Source organism: Panthera leo, chromosome C1, assembly GCF_018350215.1.
Source record: "Panthera leo isolate Ple1 chromosome C1, P.leo_Ple1_pat1.1, whole genome shotgun sequence".
NCBI classification, from domain to species: Eukaryota; Metazoa; Chordata; class Mammalia; order Carnivora; family Felidae; genus Panthera; species Panthera leo.
Window position 1 is genome coordinate 206,241,466 of NC_056686.1, and position 25,331 is coordinate 206,266,796.

The 25,331-nt window shown below is 49.3% G+C and overlaps 1 protein-coding gene across 2 annotated transcripts in view; it reads right to left on the bottom strand.

The window, feature by feature from the left end:
* Positions 1-19,044, bottom strand: part of SERPINE2 (serpin family E member 2) — a 62,599-nt gene extending 43,555 nt beyond the window's left edge. The window contains exon 1 of one of the 2 annotated variants that reach the window (XM_042950307.1): positions 18,847-19,044. Coding sequence is in view for 1 of the 2 variants with exons in the window: in XM_042950306.1 (XP_042806240.1) it covers positions 18,213-18,244 (32 nt within the window). In the remaining variant the exon portion in view is untranslated. Of the gene's footprint in view, positions 1-18,212; positions 18,550-18,846 lie in introns of those variants that run through there. The other variant, XM_042950306.1, reaches the window with a different exon arrangement.
* Between the last annotated feature and the right edge of the window lie 6,287 nt (positions 19,045-25,331).

The following is a 25,331-nucleotide window of genomic DNA, read 5'->3' on the forward strand; positions in this document are numbered from 1 at the left end:
TAATAATGCATTTTAATAATTACCCAACCGCCACTGACATCATTTCAGTGGAAACATGCATTCCAGGAACATTCACGAACCACCAGGGAGGGGCTGGTGGGTCCGTCCCGAGAGTCAACTCAGCTTTCTGCATCGGTACTGTAGGTGACGTCTGAGGTCACATCAGTACTGTCTGATGGGAAGTGGCTGGTGGCGAATGGTGGGGAGGAATAGAGAGTGAGAGTTGGGGGAAGGATGGGGTTCCCTGTATCTGGTAAGAACTTCTGTCTGTATCTGGCACATGAAAACAGGAGAGGGAAACCAGAGAAATAAGAGACCACCTTCATGCTTGGGGTCTTTCCCCGAGACCACAGCCGACAGAACCCGCAGGCAGTCTTTTCGCGGTGTGGCAAAGCCCAGGAATGGAACGTGAAGGACTGAATCTCAACCCAGAACCAGCTCCCTGTCCACCGCCAACCCCTTTGACTAATGTGATGCTACTGACATCCTCGTTTTACCTGCCACACTGCAACAATATTTTCAATTATTGGTTAAACTGCAGATGCCCCATGAGTCATTTAAATAAATCTCACATGTATGAAACAGTCAATTGTGTTCTCAGAGCAATTCCCAGCTGTAAAAATAGAGCCACACAGAACATATTTTTTCTGCAGCTAATTGAAAATACTGCACATATAATGCATGATTTAAAGCACCCAGGAGGAATTCCAATTTGCATTCCCTATTTTAAAATGTACAATCAAGTGCTGTCTTAAAGCGCCCTGCACGTTTAAGTCAATATTGCTCGCCTGAAGCCCCAACCACTTCTAAATTTTCACGCTACAAATTGACGACTGAGGATTTTAATGCTCCGAGTGACTTTTAAAACAATGACTTTAATAGAGCTGCGTTTCCTGAGAAAGCACTCAGACTTGACTGGTTCAAACCTCACAGCCCAGACAAAATTCCCAAAATGGCAGCGAGATGCCCACCAGGAAGAAAGGACTGTGTGTAACATCCTTCGCTTGGGAACCCAAGCTGTGATCTCTTCAATGCCTACAGGACTGCTCTGGAGTTAGAAAGGAGGCCTCGATATTCTTGAGGGTTGATCAAATGGTGGTTGGCAGGGTATGTGGCAATAAAGAAAGGGGTTGTCAAAGTAACAGGTGTCAAAGAAGGAGTGCCCAGACTCTCAGGGTCTGGAGGAAGAGGGCTGCAGAACTCCCGATCATCTTCCACTTCGAATAGAGTTTTAGAAGTTGCACGAAATACTCACGCTACTTCCTACCCAACACACCACGGTTCCCTCGGTCCTGCACCCTAAGTAACACACAATGACAAGGGTGACCGGCAATGTGGCAACAGGCGAGTGATAACCAAACTGACGAGGAACTAAAAGCGTCAGAATTTAAAGTAACAATGGACGCTCGACATACAGTTACTGAAGGAATGAAGGTACCACTCGCAAAGTAGTGTTACTCCTTGGATATGCGAACCTTTAACCCCTCGCGTTCGTTCCACAAATTAGGAAACAGAATTGAGAAGTAATGAAAGGACTCCAAAATGATCTATTTTGATAACCTGTCACCAGGGGCTAATGTCTCATATTACCTGTAATGAGGACGTAGACATCCCCGCCACCGGAGGATAAAGGCATCTACTGTGTGGAACTGTGTTGACAATTTTTAGCCTCCTGTGCTGATGGTCCAGGAACTTCCCCACAGGCCATCTGGAACAGACCCAGGCTGAGTTCTAGGACTCGGGCCAGGCACCGTCCCGCGTGCTTTCATAAAAGACCGATCGACCAACCTTCCCATAGCCAGCGGGCTTCCCGCGGAGGTGCTGTTGCTGTGGGCAGTGGGCTAGGTGGCTAAAGGGCCAGCTTCTCATTCTTCCATCTCTTGGGAGTGTGGTGACCGTTAGCCTCTCTGATCTGCAACATTCCCGGGGCTCCTGATGGAATCCGAGCTTTTCCTCTGTGCTGAATGCTGGTGTCCCCCTAAGTGATGCCATCGGAGGTAGGGGGTGGGGGAGGGCTGGGGGACAACTGAAAAGTAAGCTTCTCTGACATCATGGAAATAGAATACGGCAACATGTGGTGACCCATCCTAGGTTTTTGCTTCTCCCTTGGGCACCGCTGGGTACTTATTTACAATCCTTTCTTCCCAGGGAAACAAGAGGGAAGGCAGGAAAGGGCTGAACTTGTATTGCGGAGCCTGAGAAGGGGAAGGGGACAGCCACGTGGCTCCCTCAGCCTCCCGACACGCCTCCAGGCCCAGGTGGGTTCACGGACAGAGTTCAGGAACGAAAGGCTCAGGGCAAAGAGGCAGGCAGCAACTTTCCTGCCCTCCCTCCAGATATATGAAAGACCGTATTAAAAATGGATTCAGTGGTGGATACAGAGCCGTTATCTTCCCTTTTTCATTAGAGGATGGTAGGGCTGCTTTGAGGTAAGTTTCAGTACCCCCAGAAGTGATCCTGGGATACCTGGGCACACTTTCATCCCTTCTTCTTCAGTTTCCCATCTAGTTCTGGTGAGTAAGCTCCCTCTTTACCCAGGCTCGGCTTAAGAGATCCAAAGAACCCCATCGGAGTCCCTCAAGCGGGGCGTTTTCAGCATAGATTACAAGCGAAATAGTTACACAGAGGAGGTTGAGAAAGGGTATGAGGGAATGGTTGCCTGGTCCCCACCTTTTAACTTCTGGGGGGGGGTGGAAATTAGAGGAGACTGATATCTTCAGAAATAAATACACATGTTATCTACAGGCACAGAATCTAGAAATACTTCTGAAGTGGAAGAAGGAACAAGGGATACGGAAGAGAAGATAACTAAGTTGGAGAAAGGCTCCTTTTGCTATGATCGCTGAAGTTTTGCTCACCTCTTTCAGTACGAGAGAGGTAAACAAATAAAATCTCCAAGCGATATTTTCAAAGAAGCCTCCTCTACATTTACGTGTTTATTTCTGGCAAGCAACCACCGAACCAGCAAAGTCCTGCAAAGCTTGGAAACCGTCTTAAGGGATGGGAAGTAGGATTTCAAGCTCGGCTTTAGCTGCCCAAATAGGTTCTTCCTTTAGCCCGACTCAATTCCTCTTGCCGAGCTCCCTACGAATGCCTTCTGAAGGGACGTGGCGGGGCGTGCATTCAGCTATTTCACGGAAGGAACCTGTGTTGGCGTTAGTACAACTGGGGGACAGGCCTATAGTCTAGTCCCGGGCCTGCCTACATCGGATAAATTGCGTATGCGCTCTGTGACTCAATGACAACCCCTGTCTTCCATCCCATACCTCCAAAGGTTGCTCTGAGGGTCATGTAAGACATCATCCTGGGCGATGACGGGACAATTCTCAGGCTCCACGCACTCTTCCCTCCTAAGACCAGGCCTTTAACTTTCCCCCATCCAAAGCTAAGGCCCAAGAACAAGGCTTTCTGGAATTAAAAGTCAATGACTTAATGAAAGCTCTCCTTCTTACCTCTGTCTAACTCCTGCTGTAAGATTTCGCAGGGAGGAAACTCTAGGGATGGAGGGGCTGAGCATCTTTCTGTCACGAAGGCACAGTTTATGGGGGGAGAACCATCTCCCAGTTTCTCAGAGCCAGTCACAGAGACCATGTCCATGAACAACGGAGGCTGGCGAGTGGCTGGCTGTGCGGGACACGGGTGGAGAGAAGGGCATTTAGAGACCTCCTACTGCGTCCACAGCCCTGTGAATGTGTCATCTCACCGAATCTCACACGAGCCCTCCCGGGTACAGCTGAGGTAACAGAGATGAAGAGAGACTGACTGATCTGCCCACAGCACCCAGTGAGAAACCGCGTGGATATGCCCGCAAGTCAGACGCGGCCGGAGGCTTCTGCCAGAGAGGACAGAGCTGTCACCTGCCTCTTCCTTGTCCAGTCCCTGGGGTCCTTTCGTTTCTGCAGGCAGAGCTCAGCACTGGCACGGATCCCATTCCCTTCTGCTCCCGCGTGGCGTTCCCAGCATTGCTGACGATGCTCTCCAACACTGGAAGGACACCCCTTCTTGCAGGATAAAGGGCTTCATTTCTTTGACTAAGTTCCAGGCACCACATGTGCTTGAGTAGATGGTTATCTCCCAAATAGGACAGACCTCCTCTTTTCCCAACGAGAAGGTCCCCGACACCTCCCCTTCCTGCCCACCCAAGGTTTGGTCAACCCGACTAAGCAAACTTTATGACCACTATGGGATATCACGTATACTGGGATTTAGAAATAGTACTTTTCTTTCCCTTCTCCCCTTCCACGAAGCAGTTTCACTCCGAGCCTTCCCAGACATCTTCTCCAAGCCTGTCATCACTCCGAGCTGTCTCACAACTTTCCCGATCACGTCATCTCCTTTTCCAAGTCCAAGTTGCCTACGATACAGCACTTTTCAAATCTGTGTGCCACGCTGTCACTGAAAAATCTATCTGAAGCCGTGAGAAGCCCTGCACAGGCCATTGGGACTGTTGCCTTCATAGGTGAAAAGATATACACGATTGCCACGGCATGTTACTGAGTGTGTGACTTTTTCATGAAACCCTCAACAGTCTCCATGAATTCACTTGACGGAGAGCGGCCCTCGCTCAGCAAACCCATTTCTTTTGCTTCCCCAACACAGAGCTGGGGCTACGTTTCCTAGCCTCTGCTGTAGGCAGGAGTGTCCATGAGACTGAAACACGGTCAACGAAATGGAAGCAGGACGGCTGTATGGCACTCTCAGACCTGGCCCATCAAAAGCCGCCATATGCAATCCTCCGTGATCTTTCTGCTTCCACCAGCTCGATGCTGACAAGTACCATGACTTTTTGGAAACCGCCTGCTAAATCATATGGAGCCAAAAGATGGAAAGAGGCTGGCTCCCTGAATCTCCAGGATTAGAACAGACATGCCCATCTTGGGATTGATACAAGTGGAAGTCTGTACCACGGTACACATTTGGGTTTATTTATTACGGCAATTAGCACTACCTTAATGAACACAGCATTCAAAATTTGGCAGTTGTGAAGTCATGACCTCAGAAATAATTACTAAACCTGTATTCTAATTCTGTGCCTTTTTCTAACCCTTTTGTATCATGCAACCTCTATGAATGTCCATAATAAATATAGACTGAGGGGATGGCAGGCTTATTTGTCCTTCTCCCTTTGTTCCCAAGACTCATTCATGAGTCTCATCCATCTAAGGCTTTTGGTGGACTCTGAATAATGAACTTATCATGACCTTTGTAAGTGGAAGATTTTGAAAGGACCCTAATATGTAGCAACGCCCGATTTCCCCAAAGAACAATTCTGGGGAAATTTTTCACTTCATATTCATGCACGCAGTTTTCAAATTAGAAAACATTTATTCACAAAGAAAAATTATACATTTCAGTGTCTTTTAATGACTTATTAAGGCATCACTTAGACACCATTTTTGCCTTGCATGCCCAACCCAGAAGAGACCAGGCCTGAATGCAGTTCTGTGTTCTCCAGCATCTTGTAGCCATGAGTATTCAATGAAAAGAAAAGTTGTGGGGTGCCTGGATGGCCTAGTCACTTAAGTGTCTGACTCTTGATTTTGGCTCAGGTAATGATCGCATAGTCATGGGATTAAGCCTGTGGAGCCTGCCTAAGATTCTCCCTCTCCCTCTGCCACTCCCCTGCACACGCTCACTCACTTGTGCTCTATAAAAAAACCCAAAAACCAAAAAAATAAAAAAAAAAATTTGAAGAAAACTTGTAAAGTTCCACACCTTTCCAAAGTCATCCACTAAAACTTTTTCTTTTTTTTTCTAAAGACAACTATTCTCTCCTCCATGAAGGAATTACCTGCTTGGATTTAGCCATGGAGAGCACGGAAAGAGACGAAATGGCCAACTCTTATTATTGCTACAAATCAGTAAGTAGCAATTCCACAAAATTTAAAGCACAAAGGCTTTTGTAGAAGGTAGGGTGAAAGAAAAAAGCAAGGGCTGCATTACCCATGAGCGCTAGCTAAGACATTTGTGTTTATCAGCTACTTGACAACATTTCACATCGTGCATGGACATACCTCTCCCCCACACAGCCATTAGGAGCGACTGATATTTAAGAAACTTCTTTGCGTAAAGGGCATTAGCATTAGCGCTGCTGAGCCTCCCAGACTCCTTGAAAGCTGGGAGTCATTTCATGTGAGAGGAAATTGACACTCCAAGACTGTCCATCACTCGCCCTCATTCTCAAACCTCATGGAGTCTCCGGGGTCCTCATCTACAGAACAATCTTGGGCCACCAGCCTTTCAAGGCTGCCAAGAGAATGCAGGAGGGCAATGCATGTAAAGAGCTTCCACAGCCCACAACTTATGCTGCCACCGTGACCGCTCTGGTCGTCGGGGGTCACACACTGCTCTCCTAGAGTCCTTCCCCACGAGGAGGGAGGGGAGAGGGCATCTGTGCAGCCTTCCCCGTGATTCAGTCCACACCATCCCCTCCAGTCTGACCTCCCGGACATCTCATTCAGAGCACTCATTCTGGCAGTGAATTACTGACCCAGTGCAGTACTGAGGGTCCATCAGGATGATGGGTCTACTCCAGCGGAAGAAGAGTTTATCACTATGGTACTTGATGATAATAAAAAGCTAAGCGATTTTGAGGTATTTTTGCTACTGCATTGAAATCCTCTACAGAAAATGCACCCCCTTATTGGTTCCCCCCACTACAGTCTACCATGGCTCTTGAGCTGTTAAAGTATCACAGATACGCCCTTTCTACTGAAACATGTAAGATCCTCAAAGGTCAACTTGTCTTGCGGATACTTCTGTGTGCCTCAGAGGACCTGGCTGAAAAAACGAGTTCTTAAACCAAACGCACCCAAACATGATAGGACGGCCACTTTGAAGTCCTGTGTGGGGCAGATCCATCAAGAGTAAGTCTTGCGGATCTCTTGACTCTCTGGAAATAATCCTTTTTGGGAGGATGGGAGTGAACAACATAGAGGGAAGGAGACAGGAATCAGTCAAGTGACTCTAAGGAATGCACGGTGAAGTCAGTGCGGTGTTCTGGGCGCTAATCAAGGATGGGTGACAGGTGATGGCAGTTCTGGCTGCTGTACCCGGACTTGGTGACCGGAGAGGTGACAAATGATAGGAGCAGAGACACGAGTTCTCAACCTGTCTCAGCCCTGACCTTGCCAAGTGATTTAAGCCACTATTTCCTATGTCCCTGTCTGTGAAACAGGGACAATACTATCTTTCTATACAAGGAAGGGACTATCCTCACCAGCAACATTTCCTACCTTTGGAAATGAAGCCCAGAGAGGAAAAGTATTTTGTGGACAGAAAACTACTAACTGTACAGGCACCTGGGGGGCTGAATCGGTTAAGCATCCAACTCTGGATTTCGGCTCAGGTTAAGTAAGATCTCACAGCTCACAGATCTGAGCCCGACAGCGGGCTCTGCACTGACAGCATGGAGTCTGCATGGGATTCTCATTCTCTCTCTCTCTCTCTCTCTCTCTCTCTCCCTCTCCCTCTCTCCCTCTCTCCCTCTCTCCCTCTCTCCCTCTCTCCCTCCCTCCCTTTCTCCCTCCCTCCCTCCCTCTCTCTCTCAAAAGCCCTTCCCTTGCTCTCACCGCCCCCCCTCTCTCCCTCCCTCCCTCTCTCTCTCAAAAGCCCCTCCCTTGCTCTCACCGCCCCCCCCCCAAAATAAATACACTTAAAAAAAAAATACTAACTGTAGAGCTGGGGTTTAAACCCAGGTTCATCTGACTCCCAAGTTCACCCCGACCAGCAGCGCTCTGCCCTCTCCTCTGTGGGGCCGCCCTGCACTGTCGCTCAGCCACCCCTGTTTAGTCTCAGTCAGTCACTGAAACAATGTTTCAGAATCCAAGATCTCCACCGGGAGACGCGCAGACCTGGAGTGAATATCCCAGGGGCGAGATTCTCAGCAGAGTGCTGCACACACCCGAATCTCCCTTTTCTCACCTGCCGGCCAGGACTAATTTCTACCTTACAAGGGTGGTTGACATTCAAAAGGTCATGTATAAAATGTGCCCGACGTATCTGACCCACTGATGATACAAGCTCTTTCATTTCCTTCTTCCCTTTTGAGCTCCTCTGCAGCAGGTACTGTGGAAAGAACCCAGGAGAATAAGACAGACCAAAAAACCCTTGAGCGTTCCTAACGGGGCAGATGAGACACACAGAACTACAACACAAGGTACAGAGTGAGATAAAAAGCATGATTTTGCCATTGCACATGTGAAAATATATATATATTTATCCTACTCGAAAGAAATGTTAGGCTAATGAGTAACAGACACGCACGGGAACCACTGTATTTCCAGCACTTGCTAAATTCATTCACGGTTAGTATGATGAGCGCTTTGATATTCATGATATACCACTGTTCTGCACAAGGACAGGTTTACTATGAATACTTTGGCATTCTCTGGCCAATCCTCCAAATTGATATTTTAATTAAGTGTCATTAAGAAATGAACACAGGTTTGGCCTAAGACGATAGGGGTCTATGAGTAAATTAATTTCAAAGACGAGATCCACACCTTCAGGGAAAGGAAGGTTTATAATTAAGTCATCACACAGAATCCACCTCCCTGGCATCCCCTATCCCACGGTCCGAGCAACAGTTCAGGCGTGGGCAGGCGCTGAGTGCTGTCTAAAATCCCAAACGGCTCTTTGCCTGTAAAACCCGAAAGTCTCCTCTCAGTGGCAGCAGAAAATACATTTCCTATCCAGGAATGTTTGCCGAGGTTAGGTCCAACGGGCATCGAACCCTTCTGCATAGCGAGGGAATCAAAGCATAATTACGTGACCGTGTGTTTTAAATACATTCGGCGTGTGTTTCAAATGATTATTTCTAGGTATCTGCATATCAACGGGTGGCACTGCCCACCGGACTTTCTCACAGCCTAAAAGACAAGAACAAAAAGAAGGCTCTGGATGCTACACTCACGAAGGCCACAATATTAAACCAAATAATGTTTCCATGCTGTAGAGACATTTATTGACTCTTCATAACTAACATAAAAAAAAAAGCCCCCAACCTGACAGCGCTAGCCTGCGGTGTGCCCCCAGAAAGAACTGGTAACACAGCATTTATACATCCTCACACGGGGGGGTGGGTAGTTTATTTCACGCACCGGCCATCCTTTGCTGCATGGCCAGTACCGGAAGAGGTGGAAGCCTGCAGAATGCACAGATGACCAGCCGATAGCTAGGAGTACTGCCCGCCCAGAGCGTTACAGGTGTGGAAACCAAGCACACGAACTCAACAGGGCGAGTGAGTCATTCGCTCGATCAAAGACACCACGAGAACGTGTGTCCCACAGGAGTGAGGAGCTCACCTGGACTCCTGCGACGGAGGGGACCCCACCGCCACGTCATTTATGCTCTGGAAGTCAGCTCCGTTCTCGTCCCTGTGCTCAGCACCTGAAGTATACGGCCCACTTCGTCCCACAGGCTTCAGACGGGGGTACCTTCATGCCCAACTCACAAGTGAAGAACTGAGGCTCGGAGAAGTTTAGTGAGTCATCTGTGGCCTCCTGGCCTCTAGCTAGTGACTGACCGAATTGAGATTCAGACCAGTCTGTGGGCCTCCAAGCCCTTCCAAGCCCTTCATACTCTTAATCACTACACTGCACAAGGAGAGGAGGAGCGGAAGGGGAATGTATGCCATTTGGATGGGACAGATTTTTTTTTTTTTTTAACGTTTATTTATTTTTGAGACAGAGACAGAGCATGAATGGGGGAGGGTCAGAGAGAAGGAGACACAGAATCCGAAACAGGCTCCAGGCTCCGAGCTGTCAGCACAGAGCCCGACGTGGGGCCCGAACTCACGACTATGAGATTGTGACCTGAGCCGAAGTCGGCCGCTTAACCGACTGAGCCACCCAGGCGCCCCGTGGATAGGACAGATTTTGAACAAAAGGCATACGTGAAAAAAACAAAACCAAACAACCCATGAAACAGAAGTTAAATCTCAACCAGTGTCCTAAGTTCAATCTATACACATTTGTGGAGTTCAGTTAGGTATCTCTTAAAAGTCATGTCATACTTGTTCTTTGGTGATGTGGACTTTTATCCAGTTCAGCCTAAGTTATTCCCTCAGACTCTGGGTAATGCCCTCTACCTTTCTGAGCCAAAGGTCAGTACTAATTTTAGAGTTGGAGTCCCAGGGAAGAAACAAGTGTCTAAGGAATAAACTGGGTGGGGAGCAACAGCCAGAAAAATGTGAAATTTGTGAACACACAAATGCTAGCCTCTTCCCATCTGGTGAGTTTTGGTTGTGTTACTTAAGGATCCCATGCAGCCAAGCGGGAACATGGGTCCTTCTGCAAGGAGGCACGGTGTTTCATGAGAACTTCTTTTTGAGAAGTTATAACTATTGACGAGTTCTAAATCTCTGAAAATTCGTGGTATCAGCTCAAACGGCTCACATGTTTACACACCTGGGTTCAGACTCTGGCAGTGACACACACACACACACACACACGCGCGCGCGCACACAGGCTGCACGCCGGGCCATGGATACTTCTGCCGCCGTGGCACATGCCTTTCCCAACTGAGCCGGTGGAAAGAACACTAGTATCTGTCCTACAGGCAGGGATGAGGCCCCAGGAGGCCCCAGACGGCCTCTGCCGACTGAAAACAAATACTAATGGCAGTGGGGGTAACCTGCCTGTCCAGCACACCCCATCCAAGGCTCTTTCCCCTCCTGACCACAGGTCTGAACATGTCACTCAGACTCTGGCCAATCAGAGTATCCCATTCCCCTCACCACAGCCATTGGTCCAGAGAAAGGCACATGACCCAAACTGAGCCAATCAGAGTACCTCCCTAGGATTTTTTTTTTTTAATTTTTTTTTTTTTTACGTTTATTATTTATTTTTGAGACAGAGAGAGACAGAGCATGAATGGGGGAGGGTCAGAGAGAGAGGGAGACACAGAATCTGAAACAGGCTCCAGGCTCTGAGCTGTCAGCACAGAGCCCGACGCGGGGCTCGAACTCACGGACTGCGAGATCATGACCTGAGACGAAGTCGGCCGCCCAACCGACTGAGCCACCCAGGCGCCCCCTGAGTACCTCCCTAGGATTTTTAACTGGCCTGGCAGGAAGCCCCTCTTTCCTCTTGGTCATTGAGGCTGTTGGGAGGTAAGCCTGAAGCTACCTGCGCTTTTGCTTTTGGAGAGGATGAAGACCGCTTGCAAAGAGACACGGAGGGAGAGAAGAGAGCTCTAAAGCCCCGAGTCTCTGGTTTCAGTCCAGGGCCAGAGACACCCCTGCCAATTCAGGATCAGCAATGTAAGCCAATAGGTTCCCCCCTTGCATGCCATGTCTTTGCATCATCTATTTATTTTTTTTAATGTTTATTTATTTTTGAGAGAGAGAGCGCACAAGCTGGGGGAATGGGGGAGAGAGAGAGAGAGAGAGACAGAGAGAGAGACAAAGACAGACAGAATCCGAAGCAGGCTCCACGCTCCGAGCTGTCAGCACAGAGCCCGACTCGGGGCTCCAACTCATGGACCCCGAGACCATGATCTGAGCCAAAGTCAAGGGTCAGACGCCTAACCTACTGAGCCACCGAGGCACCCCTGCATCACTTATTCTGATAGGGATTTCTGCATTTGTAACCGAAAGACAATGCCGTAGTTAATAGCTCATATAATCCCAACAGTGATCAAATCCTCAAAATAGTTTCCGTCCTAAGTGGAGTCCTTATTTCAAGAATAAAGAATAAATATAGTGGAAGCAAACACTGCCATTATTTATATAGCATTTTCTCAAAACAAAGAAAGAGAAATCTATTTTCATTTGCGGTCACCTTGGTTGTTTTCGAGTGGGCTTCGTATTTGGTGTTAAATTCTCTCACATACCACACCCACTTTCAAGATTTGGTCCCTAAAAACTTGGGCGAAAACAAGTGGTTATTTTTTCTGTAGCTATATTAGCTGGCACTAAGTAGAAAGGGAAAGTGTGGGGAGAAAGTGCTGGTGCTATTTTTGGTATGCTCTTAAGAGAAATTCCCCAGGTTACCAGAGTTCTGGCTGCAGCGATGGGGGGAGGGCATTACAAAAACAAAACAAAGTACATTTACCAAGATTTGCAGTCACTACAAGAAATCCTTTCTGCCTTTTCATGGGATTTTGGTTTTCCCGTTACAGCAAAACCTCCTCCACATTATCTTTCTCCCACGAATTAACTAATAAAAATAGAAAGGCACAGTGGATTCCAATTCTCAAATTATCCCTTCTGAAGCAAAGGGCAAAGTCTGAGGTCAAATTGAAGCAAGAGCATGAGCTGTTCCTGCGCTGATCTTGAACTAGGGCGTCCACCCCAACCTTTGAAGGGATTCAAGGATGAGACAGGGACACGTTTGTCAAAATGCAGAACGGAAGCTGCAAACAGAGGATTGCTTCGGCTGGGTGTACATCCCCATGCACAATAAAGAGTCCCAGAAGGAACACCAACCTCTCTGCCCTGGGCTTACATCCAGACCTAGAAACCCAAGAGCAGAACAAGGGAAGAATCATTGACTATGTAAATAGACTTGCCCCGTTGAGTGGAAGGCAGCGTTTCTCAAAAGAGAAACAAAATACTGCTCTTTCAGTGTTCTTAAATTGTGAACTTATACATAAGAAATCACCTAAAGATGTAGTTTATTGCATTTGAATCCACTCCACACCTAAAGGTGTTTTATTATTATTTTTTTTAACCCAATGCTGATTTGCAGATCAGACATGCAATCTACTCATGAGGAAAGATGTTTCTGGGAAGAGAAGACAGGCATATTCATGGGTGGAGAAATGGTTTACAAGAAAGATCAAGTATAGGGGACCCAATGTATTTAACATTTTTATAAATGCCTTTAAGTGGGAAGACCAACTCGATCTTCACGCTGGCCCCCAATGCCATTTCTGAGTACAAAGGAGCCAAGTTGAATGATTTCAGAGACTTAGGAGAGAGGGATAAGAATTTCATGTAGATGAACACAAAACAATGCATTTAAAAAAATTCACCTAGATCTGATATATTTAGGAGAAAGCTGGGTCAAAAAGAAAAATGAGTCAAGAAGTTACATTTTTTTCAATGACATCTTTGAGATCATAATTTCATCACACCCATTGTATAGACAAAAAAACTCAGTCCTGGATAACTAACTATACAAACCCCTGGCAGCACAGCCCAGACTCTCTCCCAACTCTTCTCATCAAACTTGACTGAAGACATTAGCCAAAAAAACTACCAAGGGGGTGGGGGGGGAACGTCAGCAAGAGGGCAAGCATTACCGCCACCAAAAAGTTAACGGAAATAAACCAGAATGCATTCTCTCCTACCTTGTACAAACCACAAAACAGGGAGTACAGCCCAGCCAGTGGACCTCAAGGAAGGCTGAACCAAGCCAAAAGAGGTTCAGATGAGGATAGCTGAAGCGAACGTAGAGACGGAAGTACTTCTGGGTTAGATTTTCGCTTTTCTTCTAAGTAATGTTCTATCTCAAAAGTCACGAGGAATCAAAGATTTTCTTGCTTTTAATTTTTGCTTTTTTACATTTATGTATTTTTGAGAGACAGAGCACAGGTGGGGGGAGGCCGGAGAGAGAAGGAGACCCAGAATCCGAAGCAGGCACCAGGTTCTGAGCTCTCAGCATAGAACCCGACGCGGGGCTTAAACCCACAAACCACGAGATCATGACCTGAGCCCGAGTCGGACACCTAACTGACTGAGCCACCTGGGCGCCCCTCCCCCACCTTTTTTTTTAACGTGAAGAAATATATTTAATGCAGAAGTACCAGGACAAGAGTGGAGGTCTGGGGGTGGGGGGGTAGGGGAGAGGTCCCCTTCAAGCCCAAAACACGAGCACTAGTTCATAAAGCGTATAGTAAACTTAAGAAAAATTGGGGCGCCTGGGTGGCTCAGTCGGTTAAGCCGCCGACTTCGGCTCAGGTCACGATCTCATAGTCGTGAGTTCGGGCCCCACGTCGGGCTCTGTGCTGACAGCTCGGAGCCTGGAGCCTGTTTCGGATTCTGTGTCTCCCTCTCTCTGACCCTCCCCCGTTCATGCTCTGTCTCTGTCTCAAAAATAAATAAACGTTAAAAAAAATTTAAAAAAAAAAAGAAAAATAGAAGTACGGTTCAGTTCAGATATCCGTTAAGTGCCTCTGGGTCATGCACCACTGGCTGGTGCAAATGAAGCTAAAATACAGGAGGCCTTCATTGCACTTAGAGTCTAGTGGGTAAAATCTGTAGGTATGACACAGTTACTGCCATCAGAGAGGCCTCCACGGGGCAGGGTTTACATGTGTATGCACACTCCACACATGCCATAGAGGGCTGGGGATAGTCATTTTCAGGACAGACTTTTCTGGAACAGGGGACCATGGCCCTGAGTCTTAAAAAGGGGGGAGTTAGCCAGACAGCGAACCAGTGAACGCAGAAGGTGGAGAGAGAATTCTAGGCAGAGGTCCAGTAGGAGCAAGGGGGCCTGGGCAGCCCCGTGGGGTGAGGAGTCTGCAGGAGGTCAGTTTTGCAAGAACATAAGGCTTTGGAAAGGCAGGGCAGGGAGGTGGGAAGAAGACGAAGAAAACTTAGACTCTCCCCTGTCATCAGGAAGGGCCAGCAATCTGAGCAGTTGCTGGCGAGAGTGGCAGAGCACTGTGGCCAGTCCTCTGGCTGAGTGCTGAGGAGCTCTGCGGCACGACTGTCCAAAGAGCGAGCCCGGGAGCACGAGGCCGGACTCTGGACGCCATGTATGAAATGGGGCCGCCACCTTCCAGGGGCTGAAGGGTCCCAGGAGAGTAGGGAGACTGCAGAATCCATCCACCCTGTCCCGTCCACTCCCAAGGCAGTTGTGAGGAAGGAGGAGGGTGGTGAGGTCTGTGGACACGGTTTATAAACAGTGGAGGCTGCATCTCGACCCAGGTGAGGCAACACTACGATTCACCACCCTCCCTACAGAGGCTCACGAGCGGTTTTTGAGACACTGAGGTACGACACCTTATAAAGACAGTAGTTTACCTTCCGGTTTGAGACAGCTAACCTGCGACACAATGGAGCCACTCCTCCAGAGTCAGGGTTTGCCCCAAAGGCAAGAGGGAGGCAGAGTTTTCATCAGGAGGGACACAAGCAGGGGTGCCTGGGTGGCTCAGTCCCTTAAGCATCTGACTTCCGCTGAGGTCATGATCTCATGGTCTTGTGAGTTCGAGCCCTGTGTCGGGCTCTGTGCCGACAGCTCAGAGCCCGGAGCCTGCTTCGGAGTCTGTGTCTCCCTCTCTCTCTGCCTCTCCCCTGCTGGCGCTCTATCTCTCTCCCTCTCAAAAATAAACATCTAAAAAAAAAAAAAAAAAAAAAAAGGAGGGACACGAGCAGATTCGGACTTGGGGCACTGGATGAAAGTCATCCCAGCACATGTGGGAGATGGCTGAAAGGGGTGCAAAACTAGGTAGAAGAGACGTGGCAGGGTGCCATATAGTTAGGCACCAGGGATTCACAGGCTGTCGATGGTCTCCCAGCCTCTGGGTGCTAACTCCAAAGCCCACAGGAACCAGGAAGCTCCTGTAAATGAGGACCACAGGTCCAGAAGAAACCAGGAAGGAAGCCACCTCCAGCGTAGTTGGGCAATGGAAACTCCATGCCCGCCATGGGTTGCCACGTGGGACTGTAGGCCTCATGTTCCTTCCGGGTCTTCTGATTTTTTTTAGAGAAGCTATAAATCCAGGCGACATTTTAACATTTCTGATACGAACCCAATTTTTGTACACTTCGTTCAGGCCAACAACACATCTGCCCCCTGGAAATGGCACACTGGCTACCATTTTGCTGGTTCTGGACCCTGAAGCAGGGCGGGGCCACCGTGACTAGAGCGGAGGTCTGTGGAACTTCTCACCTCGTGGAGAAACAATAGGACCTGGTGACTGCATGGGGTGGGGGGGGGGTGGTGGTGCTGGAGGAGTCTGGCATTACCAGGAGGTTCCTGCTTTAATACCCTAGTGACTGCCCAAGTCACCACCACCAAAAAAAAAAAAAAAGAGTGACAAATTTTGGCCAACGATGAAATGGGTAAGGGGTGAATGGTGATATGGTGATAACTTAAATCAATCAGTCTTAGACACATGGTGGGTTTTTTTGTTTTGTTTTGTTTTGTTTTGTTTTGTTTTGTTTTGTTTTGTTTTGTTTTGCCTACAGGGCACAGATAAGCCACCAGACTGTAGGCAACTAGCTGGAGACACCGATCTGGGACTCACTTTGTACTGGAGATAGTTGAAGTTGTGGGGAATGTGGTTCATCCAATGACTCTCCGTAGAGCAGAACGGGGGTCAGGGCAGAGCCCTGGGTAACCTCAGGAGGTACTGGAGAGGCAAGGGAGGCAGAGGGAAAACCAAGGGGACAGGGCAATTAGGGAGGGGGGAAAAAAGGTATCAGAAAGGTAGGAAAGTTCCGCATCCAATGGCGCACGGAGACTGAGAGAGAATCTGCAGGATCACCATTCAGGAATCGCGGGGTGTTCTCCTACTCTGGGGGGCCTCTGGCCAGCTTGCAGGGAGCGGAGAAGAAGAAGGCAGCGACTGGAGAAGTGTTAACTTGCTTAAGAAGCCTGGGGAGACACAGTGGTCACTGGGGACAAGGTGGGGGTGCAGAGGAGCAGGGCTATGGCATTCTAAAAATACCGCTCAATAAGAGTTCTCAGGGAGATGCTAGGCAGTGCCACTTGGCATGCCAAAGAGAGGCCTTCCCTCTAATTTTCCCTAAGTTCCCTGCCCCAGCTCCTATGATTCTGTCCTATTTATTTTATCAAAGCAGGATTACGTTTGCTTTTCGTCTATTTCCTCCCACAAGAATGGCCATTCCAAGACAGATGCCAGGGACCCGCTATATTTGCCACATCAGGACCAAGCAAAGCACCTGGACACAGTAGATGCTTAAGAAGGTTTCTCGGGTGAGGGGGTAAAGTCGGAAAGGTTTGCAGGAGGGAAATGGGGTAGGACATGGAAAGACTTCAGCTCAGTGGCCCCTACTTTCCTGGTAGAGCCGGCCGCGATGTCACCTGTCACACGGAAAGGAGGGAGGGGAAGAAGTCTCTTGTGTTGAGGAAGAGTTGCAGTGGGAGCACCGGTTGGCCACCTGGAAGGCAGGAGCTTGTGGCTGAGACACTCAGACACTGAGGTTCCTGAGTTCAGAAGATGAGGATCTCTGAGCGAGGGCAAGACTTGGATGTAGTCAGGGGACTCAGTCGCTAGAGTGCATGGAGGTAACCTCATTTAAGATGGTCACAGAAGTGGGACTAGAGAGCACGCCCTCCATGGACTTTGGGACCCGAGGGACAGAAAAAGCCCAGTCAAGGGCCCCCAGGCCGAAGGAGAAGGACTGGGTGGCAGAAGATGGCCACACGGAGGGGTAGGTAGGACGTGGCTCATGTCCAACTCTAACACCTCAATCTCTGACTGGTAGTTAATCACCCATGTGCGGAACTTAAAAACTAATGTCCTTTGGAGACTGAGTCATTTTTGCCCATTTAAAATAACACTAACATGTGAAGTTCATAGGAGGCGGAGATTTTCTGCTTAAATTCACTTTTGTTCAGAATAAAATAAAATATGGAGGACATCTTTATGACCTTCAGTAATTGCCCCCCATAGTACAATATTTTCAAGCGTCATTTTAATACAGAATCAAAATTTGAGACTTGAAAGGATCCCTAGATTCTTTGGGTTAACACCTTCATTTGCATAGCTGAAGAAAATTTTTGCCGAAATACTTGCAAACAGCAATAATTACTGATTTAGATATGCAGACAGCATTGAAAATATCTTCAATGTTTGAACTGTGCTTTAGATATACAAATTAGCAATGCTTACATTTCTTCCAGTTATCTCTGTTCAACTTTGGATAGAAAAATCTCTAAAGTACAAAATTACCACGTAAATTATTCCTGAACAGTTCAGAAAAGTCAACTGCTTCCCGGCTTGAAAGCGGACGTCAAACCTTCAAACACCTTTTTATGTTGGTGCTAAATATAAGCGCGGTCTCTGCAAAGTGGCCAAAGCAAGACACGGCAGCGTTTGCGATTTCTCAAGAGAGACACACACGAAGATTATTTTTCGTTCATTAAAACACTAAAACCTTCAATAGCGTCTCCCATAATACCTGAAGGTGGAGTGCTATCTTATGTAATAGAAACCCTCCATCCCCGCTCAGTTGGGAGGCAAATTAAATACCTAATTCCGCCCAGAATTCCCGAGTACTTTCACCTTACCTGTAGCCACTGATCGCTGCCTCGATTCCCATTTCTACAGATGGTGAAAATGGCAAAAATCTGCTCCATGGGGCTGAGTTGATTGTCAGAGGCCAATTTCAAGGCTCTGCCCCAAACCGCTGGTGGCCCCCACCCGGCTCGGCCAGCGGTAAACACAAGAGTCGGTTTGTCTTTTCCCCATCGGGCAGCGCACACGCCAAGCACGGGGTGGGGGGACGCCTGCCTCGTACCTGGGTACCTCAGGTTCAGGGTCACCGGTGCCAGCGAGGATGCGCCGGCGGAAACACGCGGGCCCCGGGGCTCCCCGGCTGCGGGCGCACCTGGACGCCACGGCCGTCGCGGCCCCTCCTCGCCCGGCCCGGGTCGTCCTCGGGCTCCCCGCGGGCCGGGCGCGGAGCCGGGCGCGCACGCAGCCTCGCGGGCTGAGAAAGTTCCTCCGCCTCGACGTCGCCGCCCCGGGGCCCCGCTCGCCCCGCTCGCCCCGCACGCCCCCCGGGCCGGGCGCAAGGTCGCGGAGCCGGGCGGCGCGCGGGGCTCCGGCACCGTGGCCGGCGCAGGGGGGTGGGGAGAGGGGAGGAGGGACCCCCGCCGGCCGCGCCCCTCCCGCCCCCGGGCGCCCGCAGCCCGTACTCACCGCCCCTCGCTCGGGATCCCCAGGTGGCGGCGGCCGAGGGAGGCGCGGCCCGAGCCGGAGCCGGAGCCGGGTGGCGGCGGGGCGGGGAGTCGGAGGACGGAGAGCCGCGGCGGCGGCGGCGGCGGCGGCGGCGGCGAGGCAGGTCCGGGAAGCGGAGAGGCGGCGGCGCCTCCTGCCCTCGCAGCGCAGCCCGGCCGGCCCGGCAGCCCCACAGCGCGAGCTGGGCGGTCGCGGCGGCGGGGGCTTTATCGCCGCCCGCCCCGCACCCGCCCCTTCCTGCCGCCCCCGCCCCCGGCCCGCCCCGCCCCGCCTTCCCGCCGCCTCCTTTGTGTGCCAGCGGGCCGCAGCGTCCCCGCGCCCGCACGCCGGGACGCCCCCACTCCGGCCGCGGCCGCGCGGAGGCCGCCCCCCAGGGCTCCACGTCGCGGGGCTGCGCCCGGAACGCGCCGGAGGCCGCGCCGAGCCCGAGGTGCGGCGCCAGCCCCGGGCCGAGCTGCACGTGGGTCGCCGGGGTCCGGGTGTGTGTGCGTTTGTGTGTGTTGTGTGTGTGTGTGTGTGCGCGCGGAGAGGGAGGGACCCTAGGGCTCGCGGCGCGTCCCGGGGATGCTGGCAAGTCGTGTTGGCTGCACCCCTCCCCCCCACCCCCGGGAGGAGACGGGGCGCGGGGGGGGGGGGTGTGCCCCGGGACAGTGCCCACCGGGCGGGGTGATGGGGGTAACGGTGCCAGGTCTCGGCCGGGGAGGGGCAGATGACCCCGCGAGGCGCTTCGCAGGGTGCCCCACAGCCGACTTCTCCTAGGTGGGCCGGTCGCCGGAGGCAGATGGCAGACAAGGGAATCCGGAAATCTGGTGTCGTGGCTGCGGTGACAGCGCGAGGTACCCGCAGAGTCCTGGGAATCCGGCCCTTCCCAATCGCTAACTAAAACTGCTGGGACCTGTGCGCGACAGAGGCGCAGACCCCAGAGGCCCGGAGACGTAGCACCCTCAGGCTCCCAGCTGCGTTACCTGGCTTGCAGTCCTCCTTTGCGCCAACTCGGGTTTGTGGGGACACAACTCTAATGACATAAGTCCTGTTGCCCTCGGTGCAGAACCCGTGCCAGCAGGCCCACGGCCCCAACTGTGAGAAGGAAATGTGGCAAATCTAAGACACGGCCGTGAAATGAGGTTGCGTCTACTGATGAGAGCAACTTGGATGAGCTACACTTGGTGTGTGGGCGGCCATGCTAGACGGTGTGTGCCTGTCGGGGTGAAGGAGTCACTTTCAAAAGTGTGAAATCTGGGCCAGCCTAAGGGTATTCACAGCCTCTCTTACAGAGAAATATGCTAGGGAAGGTTTGGCTCTTAAAATAAAAAGGAAACACAGTCCACCGAAAGAAAACCTGTTTCATTATTTTACAGTCATGCCTAATATTCATATTTAATTACAGGGCAGGATATAAATGCTTTTTCCTTGTCCTCTCTGCCTAAAATGCTCCCCCTAGCCCCCATGATCTTCTCATCACTGCCTCCTTATACTTCAGGGCACCACTCAAGTGTCACCTTCTTTCTCGAGGAAACCTTCCCTGACCGCTTGACTTAAAGTCACTCCCTCTCTTCTCCAATTAATTAACTTTCTTCACAGAACTCATCATCATTTGGGGTTTTTTTTTTTTAACATTTTTTTTTTCTTGGCTACTTGTCTTCTACTCTTCCTCGTTAGAAAATATGCTTCCAGAAAGCAGGGAAGAGAAACCAGTTCACATGGTTTTCAACTCACCCCGTCCCTAGTGCCTCGAGCCAACACTACCCATATAGTAGTTGCTCAATAAATGTTTGTTGACTGGTGGGTGAACAGGGCCAAGTGACTACAGACATGGTAAGTACTGCCTGGGGAACAGTGTTAGGGCTTAACTCTAGCCTGGGAGGGCCAGCCGGACCTGGGAAGAATGACATGAAGCCAGGAAGCTAGAGAAGAAAAACCCGGAGGTGGGAATGAGCTTGGTGTATTTGAGAAACTGGGGACCAGCCTCTTCCAGATGGAAGGGCGTCATTCAGGAGCCTAGCGAATGGAGAAGTAAGTTAGAACCAAGAAGCGTGGGTAGAGCCAGCTTCTGAAAGCCTGCTTGATTCCCTACATCCATTTCTGTCTCAATCACTTTTTTAACTGAAAATTCTTATGGAGATAATTGTAGGTCCTCGTGCAGCTGTTAGAAATAATACAGAGAGGTCCCTTGTATACTTTATCCCGTTTTCCCCAATAGGAACCTTTTGCAAATCTATCGTCTAGTATCACAATCTGAAGGTTCACACTGATAGGTTGACTTAGATCTGAAACACTTCGGTTCAATTTTTGCCATTGAAAATGTTTAGTAAAGTTACTCTTCAGTTTTTGAAAGAATGCACAGAGACTCTTTTGAAGGGTTTCGGTCTCTGGTTTTAGCGGAGCCAACATTTTTGAGGGAGGGGAAATGATTTATTTTTAATCATTAGGGTCCGAATTCTTCAGCTATAAAAGACCGAAATCTTGGGGACTTACCTCTTTTGTTTACATTTTAATGACTGCCACTCACTTCCCTGTTCTACCCAGTACCGTCAAAGGAACATTTTGAGCAATACCGTACATGACTTGTCAGTTCTGAAATCAGACAGGATGCGGTGTTAACTAATCTGCTAAACTAAGCCCAACCACGAATGTGCCTTTCTCTTTTCCTTGGACATTGGATGGGACTGCCAATGAGTGTCTCCCAAAGGGAAGCGATTCAAGACAAAGACCCATTCTTCCAGTAGGATATGTGGGGAATACCAACTATGCTTGTTACAGAATGTGCATGGCTGGTGTTGGCTGGCCCTCCTCATGCCAGCAAGAGGATACAGAAGCAACCTCCTAAGCTGTCCATGACATTCAAGCGACGAGGCAATTTGACATCCGTCACTCGGGAGCTGCCCCAAAGAAGCCGTGTTCCTTCCTCGGGCAGTTGGTGCCCGTGAACGACCGTTCTTCTCACATGGGATCCTCTTTGAAATATATCTCTCACAGATGTGTGCTTTCAGCGTGCATTTTCCTCCCGTCTCTTCATCGGTCTTATTTGAGAAACCCAAATTGTTCAATGCTCCTACCTTCCTCTTCCTTTGTGATTCACACTCACAGCAGAATTTCGTTTTGTCCTTCAGTTGTGTGGCTTGCCTTAATCCTCAGATAGAGCTTCAAATTGTTTATTCCTTAAAAAAAATTTTCAAAAGTGACCTGGAATTTAGCCAGCTGCAGCCAGTCTCTGAGTTTGGCTTTGTGTCCATAAGCTGCAGTTGAGAGAAACGCACGAAATGCCCAAACAGAATAAAACAAATGATCTATTTAGTCTCGTTTCCTCTCTTGGAAGAGATCCAGTGTTGAGTGCTTTGGAAGAAGACGAAAATCCCCCTGCCCCACCCCCACCGTTCCCCCCCCCCCCACACCCAAACAGTATGACCTTGTCTTTAAGTAAAAACCATCCCTACCTTCCAATGGGTGGTGGTGTTTTGTCTGGAAGAGTGACCCATGTCACAATAGTAAGATAATAATAGTTGCTGCTCTCCTATCTAACCCCTGTTTAAAAACACATTAAGCCACTTGTTACACAACATCATGGATGCAAATGTTGTTACATGAGATTGTTTTAACCAGGGGAAAGGAGACTGGTTATAACAGTTCACTTAGACGATTAGTTTTCTGGGGTTGTCGCATCGGGTGTGATTTTTTTTTTTTTTTTTAAGCTTACAAAAGGCATTTGTCTTTTTATTTCCCTTTCTCGTTGGCTTTTAAATAAATCCAATTTTCTTTTTCTGTAACTTCTGAAACAGATTAAACCAGAGCATCAATTCACACCTTCCCATTGTTGTCACTACTTTCCACAAGAGCCTCGGAGAAAAGACATTACTAAGTGCTGGGCTGAGAATTATTTTGTACTCGTGTTTGGCCAAATAGGATGGAAAGCTCTCGGTGCTGAGGATCACTGTGATACTGACCCCTTCAATCACCAACGTATGTCTTCTTCCCGCCCCCGCCCCTCTGACCTCCCTTCTTTCCCGCATCACTGCGTCCTCTGCCTCTCTCTCACCACCACCCCCCGCCCTTCTTGAGAAGGTTACCAGTAAGTTCCAATGGTGGCAGCCCCATCTGTTTTTCACCGTCCTTTATCACCCTTGATCTCTTGGCAGCATTTAATTCTGGTGTTTTGCCCCTTTTCCAAATGCCTTAGCCTAACCTCTCTCTTCCATTTTCTTGGCCAGCCTTTATCTTTCCCTCATCAGATCCCCCGCCTCCTCCCTTTCGTGTTGCGGTGCCAGCTGCTGTCACCTCTCTGTCCACTGCACACTCTCTCCATGGACCGAACATCGACTGGTGTGGCCACTCAGCATCTCCTCCCCCCTGTCTTTTGATAGCCGGGTCTGGTTTCCTTTGGAAGATCACCACTCCTGCGTTATGTGCCACATTGTTGGGAATGGAAGACAAGGTGTCCTTACCTCCTTTAGCCAAGGGGTGGGTATATGACCAAGCCAACAGGATCCCCCCCAGGACTTTGAATCCTGAGGAGTCGGGCAAGTAGTTGGAGCTGATTCATCTCAGCTTGACCAGACTGTTCGTGAATTCTTCCCACCTGGGCACCCGGAACCTCCATGGCTCCTGCCCTTTCTGAGGAGAGGTGCACAGTAGACTCTTCATTTCTTCTAGGTTTTCCCACATCTAGCCAGATTTGGTTTCTTTTGCTTACAACCCAGGACCCCTAACTGACATGTCCTAGATGTGTGGCGCCTCAGTTCCGAATGAATTCCAAACCTGTTGTCTACACGTGACCTTGACCTCTGTCCCCGGCTCTTACTCACACATCTCCAAATGCCCGGCAGACCCTTCCACTTGATGGTCCCTCGTGGCCTCCACCTAACAAGTCTAATGCTGACTTATCCTGTGCCGCCCCAAAGCACCTCCTCCCCTTGCACTCCCCAAGTGTTTCTGAGGAATGACCACCCTTGGAACGAAGCCAGAAAGATGGGACTAAGTTCTGACTCCTCCCCTTCCCTTTATGGATCCATATCCAGCCATTCCCTGGGTGCTGTTTATAGTTTTTTCGCCCCAAATCCCTCTTATTCTCCCATTTCCCCCTCTTTTCCTAATTCAGACCCTTCTCACTTTATGACTGTACTACTCCAATGGTACCCTAGCCACTCTCTCAGCTCCCAGATTCCACCCACCGTTGCCAGCTTCAATCATGCTACCCCAGCTTAAAATACTTCCATGTTTATCACTAAGGTCCAAATTCCTTGGCTTAGGCAATCTTCTCTGGAGGTTATGGTCACAGCTTCTGGAATTAGACCACCTGTGTTCAAATTCTCTTCTCACCACTATGTGATTTCTTTCTTTCTTTCTTTTTTTGTTTTTTTAGTAACTTAACCTCTGAGCCTAAGTTTCCTTATCCATAAAGTGGAGGATTGTAATAGTATAAACTTAACATAGATTTATGTGAGAGTTGACTAGTTAATCCATGAAAGGGGTTCAGCTGAGTAAGCTAGGTAAGTGCCCAATAAAAAATTATTACAATGAAAGCTCTCCACAATTCAACTCCAGTGTACCTCGCTAGCCTTATTTTCTCATTTTCCCCTAAGATCGTCCTAAGGGCTTTACTAATGAGACCTGAATTCCTCGCCCAAATTCATATTGTAGTTTTTTACCGTGACACCGTTGTTCAAACCATTCTCTCTGCTCCAAATACCTTTCTCTTGTTCCATCTGGATAAGCTATCTGGTCTTGCACTACAAACCATCTCAATCGTAATGGCTTAAAGCAACCATTTGTTCATGATTCTGTGGGTTAGCTGGTCAGGCTTCCGCTGAATCGTTCATCTCTGACTCACCAGTGCTGTCCGACCTCACTCACATGTGTGGATGTTCAGCAGGGATGGCTGGAACCCTCTGCCATCTCTCTCCTCTAGTGTTTTCATCTTCATGGGCCTTTCCCCCTTGTCATATTTCAGACTGAGGGGGTTCCCTCAACATGGATTTTCCAGCAGTAGCTCAAGAGTCCAACAAGAGGGTGAAAACAGAAATTGCAATATCTCTTAAGGGCTAGCCTTGGATTTAGCACAATGTCACCTTTTCTGCGTTCACAACAGCTCACAGAGCGATCTCAGATTGAAGGAGCAGTAGACGACCTCTTGGTGAGAGGTGTAGTAATCACCTTGGGCTGCCATTAACAAGATACCATAGACTTAGTGGCTTAGATAATAGATTCTCTCAAAGTTCTGGGGGCTAGAAATCCCAGACCAAGGTACCATCAAGGTTGGTTTCTGGTGAGATATCTTGTCTTGTAGTTTGCTGCCTTCTTGCTGTGTGCTTACGTGGTCTTTGAGGGAGAGATAGAGAGAGGATCTTCTGTGTCTCTTCCTCTTCTTATAAAGACCACTTCCATTGGATTAGAGCCCCACCCTTATTGTCCTCATTTAACCTCAATAACCTCCTTTAAAGCCCCACCTCCAA